General features: G+C 44.1%; 1 protein-coding gene across 2 annotated transcripts in view; it reads left to right on the top strand.

Annotated features, from left to right (window-relative positions):
• Window positions 1–15,612, top strand: part of UBE2O (ubiquitin conjugating enzyme E2 O) — a 38,169-nt gene extending 22,557 nt beyond the window's left edge. Inside the window, exons 11-19 of one of the 2 annotated variants that reach the window (XR_012716900.1) lie at window positions 39–151; window positions 609–737; window positions 5,539–5,628; window positions 6,158–6,845; window positions 9,230–9,366; window positions 10,600–10,803; window positions 12,150–12,207; window positions 12,297–14,041; window positions 14,077–15,612. Coding sequence is in view for 1 of the 2 variants with exons in the window: in XM_075277363.1 (XP_075133464.1) it covers window positions 39–151; window positions 609–737; window positions 5,539–5,628; window positions 6,158–6,845; window positions 9,230–9,366; window positions 10,600–10,803; window positions 12,150–12,207; window positions 12,297–12,994 (2,117 nt within the window). In the remaining variant the exon portion in view is untranslated. Of the gene's footprint in view, window positions 1–38; window positions 152–608; window positions 738–5,538; window positions 5,629–6,157; window positions 6,846–9,229; window positions 9,367–10,599; window positions 10,804–12,149; window positions 12,208–12,296 lie in introns of both variants that reach the window. The other variant, XM_075277363.1, reaches the window with a different exon arrangement.
• Window positions 15,613–18,102: the final 2,490 nt, after the last annotated feature.

Genomic DNA, 18,102 nt, shown 5'->3' with positions numbered 1-18,102 from the left:
CATCTCCTTAATGATGATGTCTCTCCATTCCCTTGCAGTGCACGCTCTCCAGGATCCCAGTATCTATGGTGTGGTACAGTCCGGGGATCACACAGGGCGTACCTGTGTGGTGAAATGGATCAAGCTGAACTCTTCAGGCACTGATGTTGAGGTGAGGGAGGAGAATCTATTTAACCACTTAACCACTGGACAACATTTTGGGCACAAATTACTATGAAAATATGTCTTCCCTCACCGATAGTGGTTTGTGTCGCTGTGGGAGGACTCAAATCTGTTATGTGGGTGTGTGGTATTTTGTGTGGGGAGATATCTGTACATATGGTCCCCCCTTCCCCCAAAACAGAGGAATACAGCCTCCTTACATGTTCTGCAAAGCAGTTTCTCCATCACGCTATCAGGCCGGTAGGAATCCGCATTATGGCAGCTTCCGTAACTGTATAGATGGTGCGATCGGGAAGGCAAGGTTGGTAATCTGCAAAGGAGTTGTTCAGTAGCTGAGAGTAGTGAATGTATATTACAATTGTGCAAGAGGAATCTATATAGACCTGTAGAGACAAAATGGATGCATCTTGAGGTACTGATATAAAAGGTAAAACTTCCTATTTTAGGTGGTTGGAGAAGAAGATGATGTTAGCGTCTATGATATCGCTGACCATCCAGACTTCCGCTTCCGAGCCACAGATATTGTGATACGTATTGGGAGCTCCGACCCTGATGTTGCTCCTGATGGCAGCCAGGTAACCCACAATGTTTTTGGTTAGAAATGATTGACTTCTTGTACTGATCAATGACTATATAGACCTTGGGAGAGATTTACTTAATCTAAACACATTTCCCCTTCCCCCGCCTACTTTCTTAGTCACATAATTTATCAAAAATGTATATTTACCCAGGGGAATCTTCTGCTTATCCGGTGACGCTCCGTTTCCCTGTTTCTGGAAACAGAACATTACTAATATTCCCCCTCCACCCTATCATACTTAACTATATTCCTCCCACACCTGCGCCGTAGAGGTGGATTGTCAGGTGCAGATCACAGCAGTGCCTGGACTATTTTTCGTACCGACAGTCAGAAAAGAGGGAGGAGCTGTCCCGCAAGAGGAAGTCTAGAAGGAAGATAGGCAAGTATGATGGGATCAGGGGGTGGGCTAAGTTAGTTGGGAAGGGCTAGTAGTGAGCAGGATAGCGAATGAGACAGGTAGGGGGTGTGAAAGGGAGAGGGAGGTAGTGTGCATCAGCCTACAAGTACTATGATGCTTTAGGCGAGACAGCAGGAAGCTACACCATGTAAACAAATTCAGAAGATACTAGGAGCTCCCATAGACACCCAAGAAATCACTCAAAACACTTCTAAAGGTATGTGGGTGTATTTATTAACCCATTAATAGACCTTTTACAAAAAATCTAAACACTTTTTTGCTCAGAAACCCCTTTAAGACTTTATTAGCACTTGTTCTTTCAGGGAATTATTTCATAAATTCTGTCCCAGTCTTCTTTGTGTAAGAAAGTTTTATAGCCCTTGTGCTCCCACAATGTCAGGGTAGTATCACAGATTCTGTTAAGATGAGCTAAGAAAACCTTACATTTATATTAAAGAGGTTTGGCCAGAATTAAATATCGATGATCTATCCTTAGGATAAGTCGGGAATATCTGATTATTGGGTGTACAGTACCGGGGACCCCCATACATCATCTGCTGGAAGTAGTGCCTTTGTGATTGCTGCTTCCACTTCATAGGCCAGTGACATCATGTTCATTCATCACATTGTACGTTTGCTGTTTAGCCCTATGCAGTGTATTTGGTAGTATTGTGAAGATACCACAACACTCATCCGGTCTCTTTAAAGGGGCTCTATCAGCAAAATCATGCTGCTAGAGCCCCACATATGCGTGAATAGCCTTTAAAAAGGCTATTCAGGCACCGTAAAAGTTATATTAAACTACCCCCCACCACCACCCGTTTTAAAATAATAACCTAAAAAAGAATGTGATCTACTTACCGAACGTGCACGCTGGGCGGGCATTCAGGGTGTCTTCATCTTCATCCACGCCTCTTCTTCCTCCAATGTCCTTGGGTCCCATTTTCCTCCGGCGCTCGCGAACGGACGTTGAAAAAAAAAAATAGCCTGGGCGCATGCGCATTAGCCGTAATAGAAGCCGCATGCTACTGCGCATGCGCCCAGGCTATTTTTTTTATATATCCGTGTCCGTTTGCGAGCGCCGGAGGAGGATGGGACCGGAGGACATCGGAGGAAGAAGAGGCGTGGATGAAGATGAAGACACACCCTGAATGCCCGCCCAGGGTGCACGATCCATAAGTAGAGCACATTTTTTTTTTTAGGTTATTATTTTAAAACGGGGGGGGGGTAGTTTAATGTAACTTTTACGGTGCCTATCAGCATGATTTTGCTGATAGAGCCCCTTTAAACCTCTGGTGGGAGTCCTGGGTGACGGACCCAAACCCTGGCCCCCTACCCATATCCATAAATAAACCCCATACCCTATGACTCAGCCAGCAGGAACTGTATACAGAGTGAGCAGGAGGAAGCAATCAGAGGTAACATTAGCAAGGAACCAGTGAACCAGTAAGTTATTTGGAAAGTCCTGAGCTATCTCGCCAGGTCAGGTCTTATCCCATGAAGATGCAGGCCCAAAAGCCTGAGCTGTTGGGGACATTTCATCAGAATCTCATTACTCATTGTAGCCAGCCACAAATGTCCATCTACACCCATGTCTGCATAGACCCATAACTTCCACTTTTTAAGTCTGGTAGGAGGTACATTAGCTATTTCGAAGCTGAGCATTCATGTTAATAGGGGAGAGGACCATCGTCCTTCCACAGGTAAGGGCTTGTTCACATCTGCGCCCAGGTGTCTGTTCTGCAGATTTCCGTTTCCTGCATAAAACAGAGGCAGGATACGGAAACCTGCAGGAGTCTCTCTCACCCACTCATTTGAATGGGTGAGAAAGATGTCCGGCGGTGAGCGTTTTCTGCTCTCCACCGCAAAACCGGGTTTTTTAATCCGGACACAGTCGGACATGCAGTACTCTGTATCCGGATTTTAAAAAGCGGTTTCGCGGCGGAGAGCATAAAAGGCTCACGGCCGGACCCGGTCTGTGGTTTCCGACTTCTTGCATGCAGAAGACGGAAACCACAGAACGCAGGTGTGAACCTAGCGTAAGAATGTCCTTTCTGTTGTCTATTGTCTTTGGGCCACATGGTGGATGAGTAGTCTACATGTCTTGTCTCAGCTAACTGCTGTCTCTCTCTCTGCTGGCCTTTTTCAATATACACTAAATGGCCTGTTCTCCAATATTTTTTTTTATTATTGAAAAAATCTACCCATTCTATTAATACATGTCCTGAAATATTTGTTTCTGATCTTGTGTACCCGTTATGTATCAGATACTCGGCATCAAGTCAGTGGTGAGGGGAGTTCTAACTATATGCTCCTTGTATTCATTCATCACATCTCGTAGTCGAACAAGACAATACTTTTGTGCCATTTTGGCTAATTCGGACACTAAATAAAGCTGCATATTCAAGTTACAAATCTGCTTTAGTCCCCAGAAGACCCATTTAATGTATTTTTCACTCCCTAGATAAAGTTATCCACCACCTACTTCTCAGGAAGTCTGGTCAGCTGTGAAAGATAAGACATGTTTACTAGTCTCTCCTTAGTTTAACCCTGCAAGATGGCCAGCAGCCTGACAAGAGATAAGGATGACCTTCTGTGGGCAGCAGGTTTCTCTGAACTAATGTTTGTGCACTGAGAAATAATCTGCCCCTAGTAAAGAGCAGGAAAAAAATACAGAATTACCTGCTTGATAGTCTTCAATGTGAATTTATAGAATTGCTATATTGTATTAGGGAATTACATTATTAGCCATTGTAGGATCCATATTGATATCTTATTGCTGAGATCAATTGGGGGTCAGAGGGGAAGAGCTGCCGGGAGGGAATCAGATTCTGTTCTTGCTCCGTCCACTGGTGTTACCAGAATACAGGCTGTTTACTGACGGCTATGAACGTGCCCCTTACTCACAGACTGTCCAGAAGGGGGGCAGTGCCTGACTACAAAGATGAGAAAGCAGCATAAGGTCTGCCATGATGCAAAGGCTTAGCCATACATGTTAAATAACTGTCATCTGAATTCTTGAGCTATTTAAGGGACTCTATCATTGGGAAAAGTAATTTTTAGATAAGCACATCCTTGCATAGCCTTTAGAAAGGCTATTCCACACCTACCTTTCGTATGTAAATTGCCTCAGTAGATTTTGAATAAGTCTGTTTCATATTCATATGTTATACAGAAAAATAGACAAGAAAAACCGCGCTTCCTTTTAGGTCTTGGAAATAGCAGGAATAGTTCGCCTTAGCGAAAAAAAAAAAATTTTTAGGTAAATGAAATCTCTTTCAAGGTATGCCGAGTATACGATGGCAGCGTTGAACTCACGACCACAGGTCGAAGATCATAGTGGGTAAGTACTGGATATACCAGGGAAAAAGTAGAACGCGCTCACTCGGACCAATTTAAAAACAATTATTGTAGTTTATTCAGATGACGCGTTTCGGGGTTTACTTGGAGTCACACAGGATTCCACCCCTTCATCAGATCTGGTCACTAATGCAGCTCTCCTGAGATCCCTGGAGAGCTGCATTAGTGACCAGATCTGATGAAGGGGTGGAATCCTGTGTGACTCCAAGTAAACCCCGAAACGCGTCATCTGAATAAACTACAATAATTGTTTTTAAATTGGTCCGAGTGAGCGCGTTCTACTTTTCCCCTGGTATATCCAGTACTTACCCACTATATTCATATGTTAATGAGCTTCCACCGTGCAGTGGAAGTGTCTGTGATCACTGTCTGCTCTATGTGTATGTATAGCAGAGGCTGCTGTGCTGATGACTTGTCTCTGCTGTACATACACATAGAGCAGACAGTGATCACAGACACTTCCGGTGCACGGTGGAAGCTCATTAACATATGAATAGGAAACAAACTTATTCAAAATCTACTGAAGCAATTTACATACAAGAGGTAGGTGTGAAATAGCCTTTCTAAAGACTATGCAAAGAGGTGCTTATCTAAAAATGACTTTTCCCAATGATAGAGCCCCTTTAAACCAACACATTGCTTGTTTGATGAGACACAAGGGGTGGTGCCTCATACTAACAGTCACCTAATGGATCAATGGCCGACCAGCCAGCACCTTATTTTACCCACTGCATCAACCATGCAATAGGAATAGGTGAATGCACCTGTGATGGCGGCTTATCTCCCTTAAGAGAAAATGTGGACTGCTAAAATCTAAGTTCCCAATCCTTCTCTGCCCCACAACATGTGCACTAGGGGACAGTTGGGAAACACACTTTATAGGGGTCTGCTGGTCCTGATGAAACATTATGGATGGTCCTTTGTTTGCAGCAATACATGTTTATTGACACCTGACTTGTCCTCTCTAGGTATACTCTGCTAGAATGTTTTTCTGCAGTCCACAGAAGTAAGCATTATTTCCTTGTTTTGTCTCTTGCAGCCCTCAGTGGGACAAGTTGCCCGTGTAGACATTAGTAGTAAAGTAGAAGTGATTTGGGCTGACAACACCCGGACCATCGTCCTTCCACAGGTAAGAATGTCTGTCTGTTATCTATTGTCTTTGGGCCACATGCTGGGTGAATAGTCTGCATGCACAAGGTTTTTCTGGGGTTTACGTATTGATGATCTGTACTTGGTATTGGTCATCGATATGGAATTGGTGGGTGTCTGATACCTTGGACCCTCACAGATCAGCTGTCTGAAGAGATCATTTAGGTAAGCACTGTGGCCTTGTCAGGAAAAAAAAGCATGACGCCATACACTGCCTAGAGGTTGTGCATGGTATTGCAGTTCAGCCCTAATCCCTTGAATGTGACTGAGCTGCTTTTGTACCATGTGACGTCATTGTCACAGAGTAGAGGCCATGCTGCTCATGAACACTACAACTTCTTAAAACAGCTGATTGTGGGATCCCAAAGTCAGTCCCCTACTATCACATATTGATGACCTATAAGGAGGACAGTGCATTAATATGAAGTCTCAGAAAACCCCCTTTAAGTTTTAAGAATTTAGCTGGCATTGACTAACACCCTTTCTGTTACCTTTCTGTTCCTCTTCAGCATCTGTACAATGTGGAGTCAGAGCTGGAGGAATCTTTCTATGACTCTGTAGATAGCAGCACCAGTGGCGCCTCCTCTGACGAGTGGGAAGATGACAGTGACAGCTGGGAGACTGACAATGGCCTGACAGAGGATGAACACGCACGTGTTAGCGCTGAAGGAGCAGAGGATGTGCAGAATCCAAGTGCATCCGCAGATCAAGCTCCACAGGCTGAGGTAGATGACGCAGAACCAAGTGCTGCTGCGGCCGCCGCTTTAGGGGTTCCTGGGCTTGTAGCCAAAGTGAATGAGAAGGAAGGGATGGTGAAAAGTTTCAAGGAGTTGAAGGAAGCGATTAAGATTCTCGAAAGCTTGAAAAATATGACTGTGGAGCAGCTGTTGACTGGTTCTCCAACTTCACCCATTGCTGAGCCTGAGAAGTTCACTAGAGAAAAAAAGTTCCTGGATGATATCAAGAAGTTACAGGAAAATCTGAAGAAGACTCTTGATAATGTGGCCATTGCAGAGGAGGAGAAGATGGAATCTGCACCAGAGGCAGAAAAAGAAGACAAAGCTGAAGCCCAGACACCAGTCCGCTCTGAATGGCCAAGTGACACGCCAGTCCTCTGCCAGCAGTGTGGTGGCAAACCTGGCGTCATATTCACCAGTGCTAAAGGGGAGGTGTTCTCTGTGCTGGAGACTGCACCAGGTAAGAGGAAGGGGCTAGTGCTGGTCTAGTCATATTCTTACATTTGGGGGGGGCTTGGGTGCACCGGCCGACTGAAATGTACCATCGATATTAAAGGGGTATTCCCAAAAGGGACATCTGTGATATCCATATGCTATGAATATCCAATAGATGCGGATCCCAGGAAGGAGAGGTTCTACCTTGAGAATGAGCTCGCTCCTACCCCATCCTGTTATTGCCCTCTCCATTCACTTCTATAGAAATTCCTAAAATGGTTGAGCAATCATTTCAGAGCTCCCATAGAAGTGAATGGAGGGCGTCACACAGCCACCTCTTTTAGTCACAGAGATGGGTATCGGGGTAGCCCTATTCTTAAAATGGATGTAGTTTGCACCTGAATTGCTATAAATATCGTATATGGGAATTCACCCGCTATTAGAGGTCAAACTCTCATCATTTTATACAGAAGTTAACCACTGTATTGTTTAGGTTCTGTCCGATTACTGTAAACAGGAGTGAATGTACCTGCAAGTTTCTATTCGGACCCCCCACGATATCATGTGACAACTGAGCAGTGGTTTCTGTCAGTAATGTCAAGTCATTTTGTCATATTTATGGCAGAGCCGTCCCCATCCGCCAAAGAGAAGCCTCTGTGTGATGAAACAAGTATTGAATAGTTTTCTGTTCTCAATTGCGACACCCAGTACCAAGTAGCAGATTGTTCTGGAATTAATCTCTGCAAAGGATCTGTTCCTCCAGAGCTTGATAGAGGGATATCCCATGACTAAGAAGCCAGATATTACTGATATTAGCATGCCATGCATTGACTAGTGGTGTGTAAAGCATTATATTGGGTAATGAATACTTTGGAGCACTTGTCTGGGTCTTTCAGATACCAGTGTAGTTCCTGGTTAGGAGGGTCTCTGACTATTTGGGTTGCTGTTCTTAGGTTTCCCTTAATACCTTCAGTAGCGGACAGTCATATAGTTACTTGGGAACTGTTCCTCCAAAACCCCCTACCCATGCACAAGTTGCCAAGCATGCATTTGTTCTAAATGGGGCGAGGGTGACCTGCTGCCAGACTTCTCTGGCCCCCAGGAACTAAAGGATTGGGCATGTTGTATGGCCCCCCATTAGACAAATGGACAGAAATCAACATAATCTTTGCTCTGCTGTGTTAATCATTATGTCCTAGTGACTTGTATGCTTCCATCTTTGTGCATTGATATGAAGGCTTGCCTATCAAGAAGATGGCAGCAAGGGGGTCTAACTATTTTACAACAACAGTATTTTGTGACTTGTCAAATTCCTTCATACGTTCCTGCCCAATAGTGTGACAACTGATCAAGTTGTTGTGCTCCCTGCTGCTGGTGGAAAGCATGATGTACATGTTTGGCCTTGTAAACATATTAAGGCTGGTCTTACACGGCCGTAATGTAAGTCCGCAATTGAGGGTTTTCAGTTGCGGACCATTTGCGGACACATTATATTCAAAGCGGCCTCTTGCACCACCGGATATTTTATCTGTGGTGTGGCCAGGGCGCAACCGTGGTGCGCAGTTTATCTGACATGGCCGTGAATTGCGGCACTGCACGGACTCGCCCATAGAACTCTATGGGCGAGTGCGGCAGGACACGGACGTCTGCGGAGTCTATGTTGATGATCAGTAGCTTGCGGACCGTACATTCAATACGGTCGTGTAAGACCAGCCTTACTCTATTAAAGGGGTATTTCCATATTGTACAGTGATGGCACATCACATGGTTAAGACTGTCGCAACTCCATTCTGGTTATGGGGAACTACATTACACGTCAGGTAAAACTTGAAATATTAGATGTACAGATCATTAAAAATAAACAATCTTCACCACTTACAGGACGTAGAAATAGGATTTATGTCCGTACTAGTGGTGGTACACCAGAGTGTATGGCAGTGTGCACAGCCAGGTAATGGAGGACACTCGGGCTTAGTATTGTCTGCCCTATGCAGAGACCTGCCTAATAGCTTTCTGCTCTACTTGTCTGGGAAGGAGCAGAGCCTCTGGAGGAACATGCAGGTATATCTTAGAAGATGACGACTATATTATCAACTGCTAGAGAGGGATGAGATGGATTCTGGCCAGAGTCTGCCCTCAACAGACAGAAAGGAAAAGGGCGATGGAAAAATTACAGATGAATTATTACTAGTAAGCTATTAACAGCATAAGACGCATTATATGAGAACCCCCTATATCGGTAAAAGCGTCTTGTTCTTCCATCTCTTGTCTTGCGCACAGTCTAAAAGCACATATGGCGCATGTAGGGTCTTCAAGAAGAAGGACCTACAGATGGCCAACTGGGGACTCTGTTTCTTCAGGTTTTCTCATGTGTTACAGTATAGATTACACTCTGTTATCTCTCCGCAGAGAGCCATGCTTTCAAGAAGCTGGAGTTCCAAGCACCAGAAGCAAAGAAGTTCTTCAGCACCGTGCGCAAGGAAATGGCTCTACTTGCCACATCCCTCCCCGATGGCATCATGGTGAAGACCTTTGAAGACAGGATGGTAAGCTCTGCTTGACTGCTACATGTCCTCTCACATTACCCTGTAACATTAGTAGCGCTATGAACCTTGGTCTTCTCTATTACCGTTCACATTTTATCATTTTATATTTTTATTTTTTTATTATGTATGTGCTATTTCCTTGAGGATCATTATGGGTCATTCTGTAACCCAGTACTGGATGGTTTAACATCTTATTTTGGTCCAACGTCCGTCACAGACTTGCATTTTACTTTCTAATCTCCCACTGTTCCAGAATGTGAATATTCAGGCTCCAGACATGTATAAAGAAAAGATTTTGAAACACTGGTACTTTATTGGGCGAAATCCAGTCCAAAATGGTCTGAAAGGTGAAAGTTCACTACTGAGGGGGCCACACGGTGGCTCAGTGGTTAGCACTGCAGCCTTGCAGCGCTGGAGTCCTGGTGTTCAAATCCCGCCAAGGGCTAAAAACCATCTGCAAGGAGTTTGTATGTTCTCCCCGTGTTTGCATGGATTTCCATCCCATATTCCAAAGACATACTGATAGGGAAAAAATGTACATTGTGCGCTCTATGTGGGGATCACAATCTATATTAAGAAAAAAGTACTGAGATCATACTGATGAATTTCTCACATACGAAGGGTGCCTTCTAAAAAAGGGGGCTCAGTTTGCTTACTGAAAATCTTGTGATCTAAGTTACCCACCACAGACATTCTGCATTTTGGATGGATGTTAAAGGGGCTTCCCTTCCTTTAATGTGATATATGGTCATGATATGCCATTATTTTATGATCATGTCTCTCACTCTGGGAACCCCATAGAGGGCACCGTGCTGTTCCCCCTCCTGATTTCTCCCTCACAAGATGGTGCCACAGTGCAGTTCCTTGTACAACAGGATAGCAGGGATATAAAGCTAAGCCAGCGCTGTGACCTCTTCATTTGTGTCATAAAGAGCTGTCACTGTAAGGCCACCCCATGCACATGTGGGGGAAGATCCCGTTTATTAACAGTGGCGGATCATGGCAAGCAGGGTTCAGTTTGTCCGTGTATTCCATGGTCAGCCATTCATTTGGCTTGCTTTTTCCCTGAAACAGTGTTCTAGCTTTCATGTGGACTTTCTGCGTCTGACTAGCTTTTACTCCATAAGGGCCAGCACGTTCACTGGGATGTTCAGACAGTCAGGGTGTAACCTGTTTAGTCAGTAGGTTGTTTTACTTCTCTGTCGTCACCTTTTGTGTGTTTTTTCTTTTTAGGATCTCTTTTCTGCCTTCATAAAAGGTCCTACTCGCACCCCGTATGAGGACGGCCTCTTCTTGTTTGACATTCAGCTGCCCAACATCTATCCTGCGGTGCCGCCACTTTTCCGTTATCTGTCCCAATGTAGTGGAAGACTGAATCCGAACCTCTATGACAATGGCAAAGTGTGTGTCAGTCTGCTGGGCACCTGGATAGGGAAGGTAATTGGTCCTATACAGAATTTGTTACACTATTGGGAAAGCCTTCTCTTATTGGTTTACAGATTACTATATCAGCCAATATTAATCTAATGTGTATGGCCAGAGCTGGAAATGAGACTAAAGACTTGTCGGGTGCTTTTATCCCTATACAAGGCTGCACTCTTAGAAGTTGGAATCATGGAACCCCGTGCAGGCAGACTAACATTAAAATTGTAGTATAAAAAGGGTGCATGTCACCAGGCATGAGCAACACTAGTCTGAAAGTGTTTCAAATAGTCTATGCTAGCAGATCCTTCCTGAGAGCTCGTGACCACACTCATTAGTATAGTACTGGAAGATGGATGATAACCTTATTTGTAGGATAGTAAACCCTGTCAGGACTCCTACAAGGGACTGTAAGATCCCAGATTGCCCTGTCCACACATAGTGATTGACCGCTCTCCCTGTATCGGTGTATACTTAGAAGGCTGTCAGTCATTGTGTGTGGGCAAGGTAATCCGAACTCTGCCTGTCTCTCCTAGGAGTCCTCACAGCAATTTAATCTCCAAATCGTATAATCCTATATATCACAGAGCTCAGCTTCTCTCCTCTATCATATAACCCTATATATCACAGAGCTCAGCTTCTCTCCTCTATCATATAACCCTATATATCACAGAGCTCAGCTTCTCTCCTCTGTCATATAATCCTATATATCACAGAGCTCAGCTTCTCTCCTCTATCATATATCCCTATATATCACAGTGCTCAGCTTCTCTCCTCTATCATATAACCCTATATATCACAGAGCTCAGCTTCTCTCCTCTATCATATAACCCTATATATCATAGAGCTCAGCTTCTCTCCTCTATCATATAACCCTATATATCACAGAGCTCAGCTTCTCTCCCTCTATCATATAATCCTATATATCACAGAGCTCAGCTTCTCTCCTCTATCATATAACCCTATATATCACAGAGCTCAGCTTCTCTCCCTCTATTATATATCCCTATATATCACAGTGCTCAGCTTCTCTCCTCTATCATATAACCCTATATATCACAGAGCTCAGCTTCTCTCCTCTATCATATAACCCTATATATCACAGTGCTCAGCTTCTCTCCTCTATCATATAACCCTATATATCACAGAGCTCAGCTTCTCTCCTCTATCATATAACCCTATATATCATAGAGCTCAGCTTCCTTGTTTCATATCCTGCTCACCTTTAGGATTATTTCTGTAGCCCTATGTAAGTTATTTGCTCATATGTGAGTATACACATACGTACATTGTTTTTTCATATTTGGCATCTAGTAAAATATTAATACTGATCATCTTACAATGTATCTATCATTGAACAGGGTACAGAGAGATGGACAAGCAAGTCAAGTCTTCTTCAGGTTCTAATATCCATTCAAGGTGGGTTTTTGGTTGTAAATTTTGAAATTTAGGGACAGCCATGTTTGTTCAATATACTAATATTTTTTTGTTTTGCTTCCTGTGCTCAGGTCTCATCTTGGTAAATGAGCCATACTACAATGAAGCCGGCTTTGATAGTGACCGCGGGCTCCAAGAAGGTTATGAGAATAGTCGCTGCTACAACGAGATGTCTCTTATCAGAGTGGTTCAGTCCATGACACAGATGTTGAGGAGACCTGTAGAAGTCTTCCAGCAGGAGATCCTGGAGCACTTTCAAAGCAATGGCTGGCGTTTAGCTCACAGGATAGAAACTTGGCTTGAAACCAACACAATGGTTGAAAAGAGTGGTGAATTGTCAAATGGTCAGGAACACCCCTGTATAGCACCCTACAGTCCCACCGAACCCGAAAGCACGCCAGAGCCCACATTATATTCCAAGGACCTGGATGATTCTGGATGTGGCGCCTCTACTGCCTCCCCTGGAGAAGCTCCACGTTATTCGGACTTGGATAATCTAGGTAAGGGGGTGGTGGTTACTAGCCCTGTAGAAGAGTTTAGAGGAGCAACTGGAGGGGCACAGCCAAGCGTGAAACCAAAGAAACGCAGGAAGAGCTACCGTAGCTTTCTGCCAGACAAACGTGGCTACCCCGACATTGGCTTCCCCTTGTTTCCTCTATCCAAGGGCTTCATCAAAAGCATCCAGGGCGTTCTAAGGCAATACAAGGCTGCACTCTTGGAAGCTGGCATCATGGAGCCCCGTGCAGGCCGACTGACATTACCATTGTAGAAGAGAGGGACTTGGCGGGCAGGCTTTTTCCCCCTGCCTCCTCCACACGCTTCATCACATACGTTCTTTCTCCCCCATCCTTTTCACTGCCAAGCGAGGCCCAAGTAAAAGGTCTGGGGTAATGTAAGACTCCAAAACTTCAGGGTCTCCTGTACGAGTTGAGACCAAATAAGATTGTAACCTTATTAATAATGGCTGACATGTTGCTGTATGCTCTGCTGTTCTTTTCATTTACTCTGTCCAGTTTGTGCTCCTGGCATCATGCCTCGGGGCTGCCTTGCTGCTATGGGGCAGAGAATTGTACCATTATTGCTCGCGGAAGAAGATTGGTGTCCTCTGCATCAATGCTAGACCCTGACCCTACATGGGTTGTGTGAACTTAAGACCTTTACCTCCTCTTCTGTCCCGACCATCTTATTTAAGGGAATTTCTTATCACTAGTCCTATAAACTAATGAATGTGAGCCGCAAGGTATTGTTATGGTACTTGGGTAAGGGATATCTTCAAGAATGTTGTCCAAGCTGAAACCATTACTTCACTTTTGCAGCATCAAGCAAGCGCTTTATGGTAGGGGCCAAGAAACAAGGAACACACGGAGAGGGATAGAGAGCCAGCCCATAGGCATTGGACAAAATATTGTAAGATTGCTAACTATTATGATAGCCTAGGGTTACATGGTAAGTGCTTGCATCTCGGGTAACGAAAGTGGATGTGGTCATATTGGGACTTACAAGTTGCCTTCCATTTTGCTGCAACCATCACCAGAAATCCAGCAAGTTTGATGTGACCACATTCACTTTCATTAGTCATAAAGTTGCAAACAGTGCAACATTGCAATCTCTGGCTACATGGTGTGTCGCCGCAAGGTTGTCATGTAACCCTAGCTTCAAAATGGTTTGTTCAGAAATTTATGGCCTATCCACAGGCCAAGTAAATATCTGATGGGTTGGGGACCTGCAGACAGCCCCCTCACAGATCATCTGTATTGGGGTGCCTCAGCCCCACACAGCGCTGAGCTGGAAGCAGTCGGCTCCCGTTCTTATATAGGTGCTGGGGCTTCAGCTCAATCCCATTGACTTCAGTGTGAACTGAGCTGCATTATGGACACCCAGTCACTATAAAGTGCACGGAGCATTTTGCTTCCAGCTCCATGTATTGTATAGTGCAGGTGTCTGGCATGGCCCTGTACAGCTGAACCCTGCGGGTCCACTTGTCAGCCCAAATATTTGTGGCCTCTCTTGAGGATATAAATGAGAGAATTCCTGGACATTCCCTTTGAAGCAAAAAAAATTTCCTCCATAAGACTAGAGCAACCTGACATGAAGATCTGTCGCATGTTGGGGCCCCCAACTAGTGTGACTGCTGACGTTCAGTTGCATGTGACTTGTCACAATCTGTTTTTTCTGGTCGCACCTCTGGTCTGAGACGCATGTCACCATGTGGTCCTAGCCTAAAGATACAGGCACAATATTTTTTGGTTTCTCCTCTACCACTGCTTGCCGTAAGCCCCAGATGATGCCTCTGGTAACCAATGTCTTAAATGCCGCATAGACCACTGAGAAGACTAAACTTGCCCAAAGCAGCAGAGGTTTCAGACACTATTCCAGCAGCTAGTGAAGGGTTAAAAGGAGCCTCTTCTAATAATTCCTTTTGGCTTGTCGGCCTGTTCCTCGGCTCCAGGCTAATTGATGGGGACAGGGGGTGTTTAATATTTCAGAGGACGGAGCCCAGGCTTTGTCACAGCTGGTCAAGGACTCCATTGCAATGTCCTTATGACCGTTAATAAAGGGGAGGATGGGCTGAGGGTCTGTAGTTGCGTACTTGCAACGATGACTATAATAAAGCACTGCCATGAAGACGAGACCATGCAGGCCAAAGCGTGTAACCTTAACCCTTGCCTGCCTTTAGTATGATCTGCCTTACATCTTGGCATGTTTACATTATTAACCCTCCCCCAATGCGACTTTTGGTTCTGGGGCCACCACCCCTCTGTAATTCTGGATTATACTCTTGTGTGTATGTAATATTTAAGGGTCTAAATAACGCAAAATAAAGCACTACTACCATGCATAGAGGAGAGCATGAGTGATAAATGGGCCTTTTAGACATAAGCTGTGGGATGTTATATAAACCATGTATAGACTGCGCTGTATTATTTATGTTTTGGGGGGAGGGTATTTTTAGACATTTTTCAACTCCTACACCCCTGAGATCTTCCAGACTTGCAACACCTCTGGGCATATCACTTTCCCGTCTATGGTTCTGTACACTAAAATGAATGTTTTGGGTGGGATATTTATTGAGCTATAAAATCACATGTATTCAATTAGCGCCATAGATGGGGCGGAGCCTGATCTCGGTGGGCTGGGGGGGTTAAAAATGTAAGGAATGAACCTATACACCCTGCTTCTGACAGATGTACAGTATTTAATTGCTGGCAGCGGAGAATTCTGAACCAAATGCTGTAAAATTCTGAGTGCTGGTGCTTCTGATGTGTGTGTATAGTGCTGTGAGACTTTATCAAGAATTTTTTTCTTTTTTTACTTTTGTTTTGCTAATTTAATGTTAAAACAATTCTGCAGGATTGTTCAATTAAAGATGCCTCTGCTTAAAGATGGTGCCCGCCCTCTGATTCTGTGAAGTCTATGGAACTGTGATACTCCAGGATTGACTTCTGCTGTCTTATCACACTGCTCCATGTCTTATCTAAGGGCAGCAATTTAGAACTGCTGTCCCCTAACTCACACTGCAGTGTCTGTATATTCTTATGTGATGTAGTTTCAGCCTGTCTCCTATGCCTACATGTCCTAGGTTTCTTCCTGTCAGCTCTTAAAAGCAGGAGGCAGAAGAGAACAGGGTGATGCTGTGTACACAGGAGGTTCTGCACACAGATGGGCAGTGTAGAGTCAAGACTTTTCTAAGGCTACATGCAAATGACTGTAAAAGTTAGTGAAAAACTGAACTGATGCCGTCCATGTTTGGACCCTATCATTAGATTAGATAGACGGATTTGCATCCTATTTTGTAGTTCAGTCCTATGGCCACCACACGGTCCTGTAACTATTCTAGATGTGTATATGGGGCCAAAGAGATGAGATCCACATTCTCTTTTTATTAAGAGTCTCTATAATAATGCCTAGTACATGGACCAAAACTACGGTTCTGTGCTTGGAGCCTTACTCTATAGGCAATTATACTCGCCTCATTGTCTTTTATTTAACAGAAATTTAAAGGAGCAGCACTTTGTGGGGTCATACAGAGGCCAGAGCTTGGAGGGAGGAGATTTAGTAGATGGTGATGTCATCCTGTACACAGGAAGTCGGTCAATCAGAAGAAACTGACTTCCTGTCTCCATAGGAGAACAAGCTCTGGACTCTGCGTCTGAATGGTGACCACGCTGTCCATATTTATGGATGGATGGGGAAAAAATACATAGAATACTGCTGGTGAGTGGGCAGAATATGTAAAAAAAAAAAAAAAAATCAGAGGTGCTACTTTAAGGAAAAACTGACTAATTTTCATCTCTTTAAAGGAGTCTAAGACTTCTTATATTGATGGTCTATTTGGAGGACAATTCATCAGGATAGACCATCCACAGATATGAGCTGACTGGGGGGGTTCCAGGTGTGAGACCCTCACTGATGTCCCTATGATGACCTATCCTAAGGAGTTTGGATACCCCCTTTTATCACCTGAATTATTCCGCTACATTCCCACTGTCTGGTTACACTGGATTGTAAAAATAGTGCAATCTGATGGATCCATTATAAGTAATTAGGTCCTGGGTTCTGTAAATACTGAAATATTTGTCAGTGTGAACAGAGCTTTATTGCACGTCACAACATGACTTTGAAGTTTGTTCATCAGTTGCACACATTACTGTATACGGAGTCACCTAAGTGACGGTAGCTGCTACAGAGGGTGAATAATGGAAGCCTCTCTTGTTTATTTACCTGGATTTTTTCTTTACAAGAAAAGCAAACTCCATTATTGACCTGTGCCACTGAGCTCTGTGACTATAAGTCACCCACGTAATAGCCACAGGTCAATTTGCAGTGGCTGATCTGCTGCAATTTTGGCTGGTGTGCCTCTGGCCTTAGGTATGTTGACATGGGGAAAAACACGTCAGAAAAATCTGACATAATCGTGCAAAAAATAAAATTGGGATAAATAAAGAGCTTACATTAGGTAACGGAGTTTCAGAATTGGACCATAGACCATTTAAAGGGCAAGGCCTGGACCAATGAATTAGGTTTTTTTTTTACATCATGTGGATGGTCAGGTGAATGTCACTTACCTGGCGGAGACAGTGTCACCTTCTGGGAAATTTTGGGTCCTGGCATTTCTGTGAAAGTCGGCCTAAACCTTGTCCCTGCCCTCCTTCATAGCCACAGTGATGACTTCAGTACGATAATGTTCCTGGCATGATGCAAATATGATAGGCGATAATAGCTATAAGTTTGTCACACCGTTTACTTGCTGTACTAAAATGACACCTGAAACATTAAGCCTGGTTCACACAATGTGGTTATAGACAAACCGATACTGGCTTCAAATGAGCTGAAACATAAGAAATCCTCTATTGCTCCTATTACAGGTAATCCCATGTACAAACATAGGCAAAGAGAAAAAAAACAGTATTATCCAGAGCTCCGGCACTGTATAAAGGGGACGTGTCTCCAGGTTTGTGGCCACAAGAACCCAACACGTTCTGATGTAGCCAGGATTTAGGGTCCCCATTGAGTCCAGGACTTGCCTTCAGGCGCATGCGTATTGTGCCCCCTACTTAACGGCGCATGCGCTGCTCATAGGGTGCAGTGAGTATGTGGCCCTATAGTTCACTGCGGTATACATGAAGTAACAGAGGACAAAGTTGTCCCAAGTCTTTCATCATATCTTATTCGGCATTCTTATTTCAGCTATGAAGCGTATAAGCATGGAAATATTGGAAAATGAATGGGTGACGGAGTAGATGTAGCATCAATCCTGGAACTCTGCACAATGCACAACAGGATTTATACTGTAATATTACTGCACAATACATAGAGGAGACTTCATATTACTTAAAGATCATTTTATTTTTCTATATAAATTATAATTTGGGCAGA

Source organism: Leptodactylus fuscus, chromosome 6 (genome assembly GCF_031893055.1).
Source record: "Leptodactylus fuscus isolate aLepFus1 chromosome 6, aLepFus1.hap2, whole genome shotgun sequence".
NCBI classification, from domain to species: Eukaryota; Metazoa; Chordata; class Amphibia; order Anura; family Leptodactylidae; genus Leptodactylus; species Leptodactylus fuscus.
The sequence above is the reverse complement of the archived record's forward strand: the minus strand, read 5'-3'. Positions and strand labels throughout refer to the sequence as shown.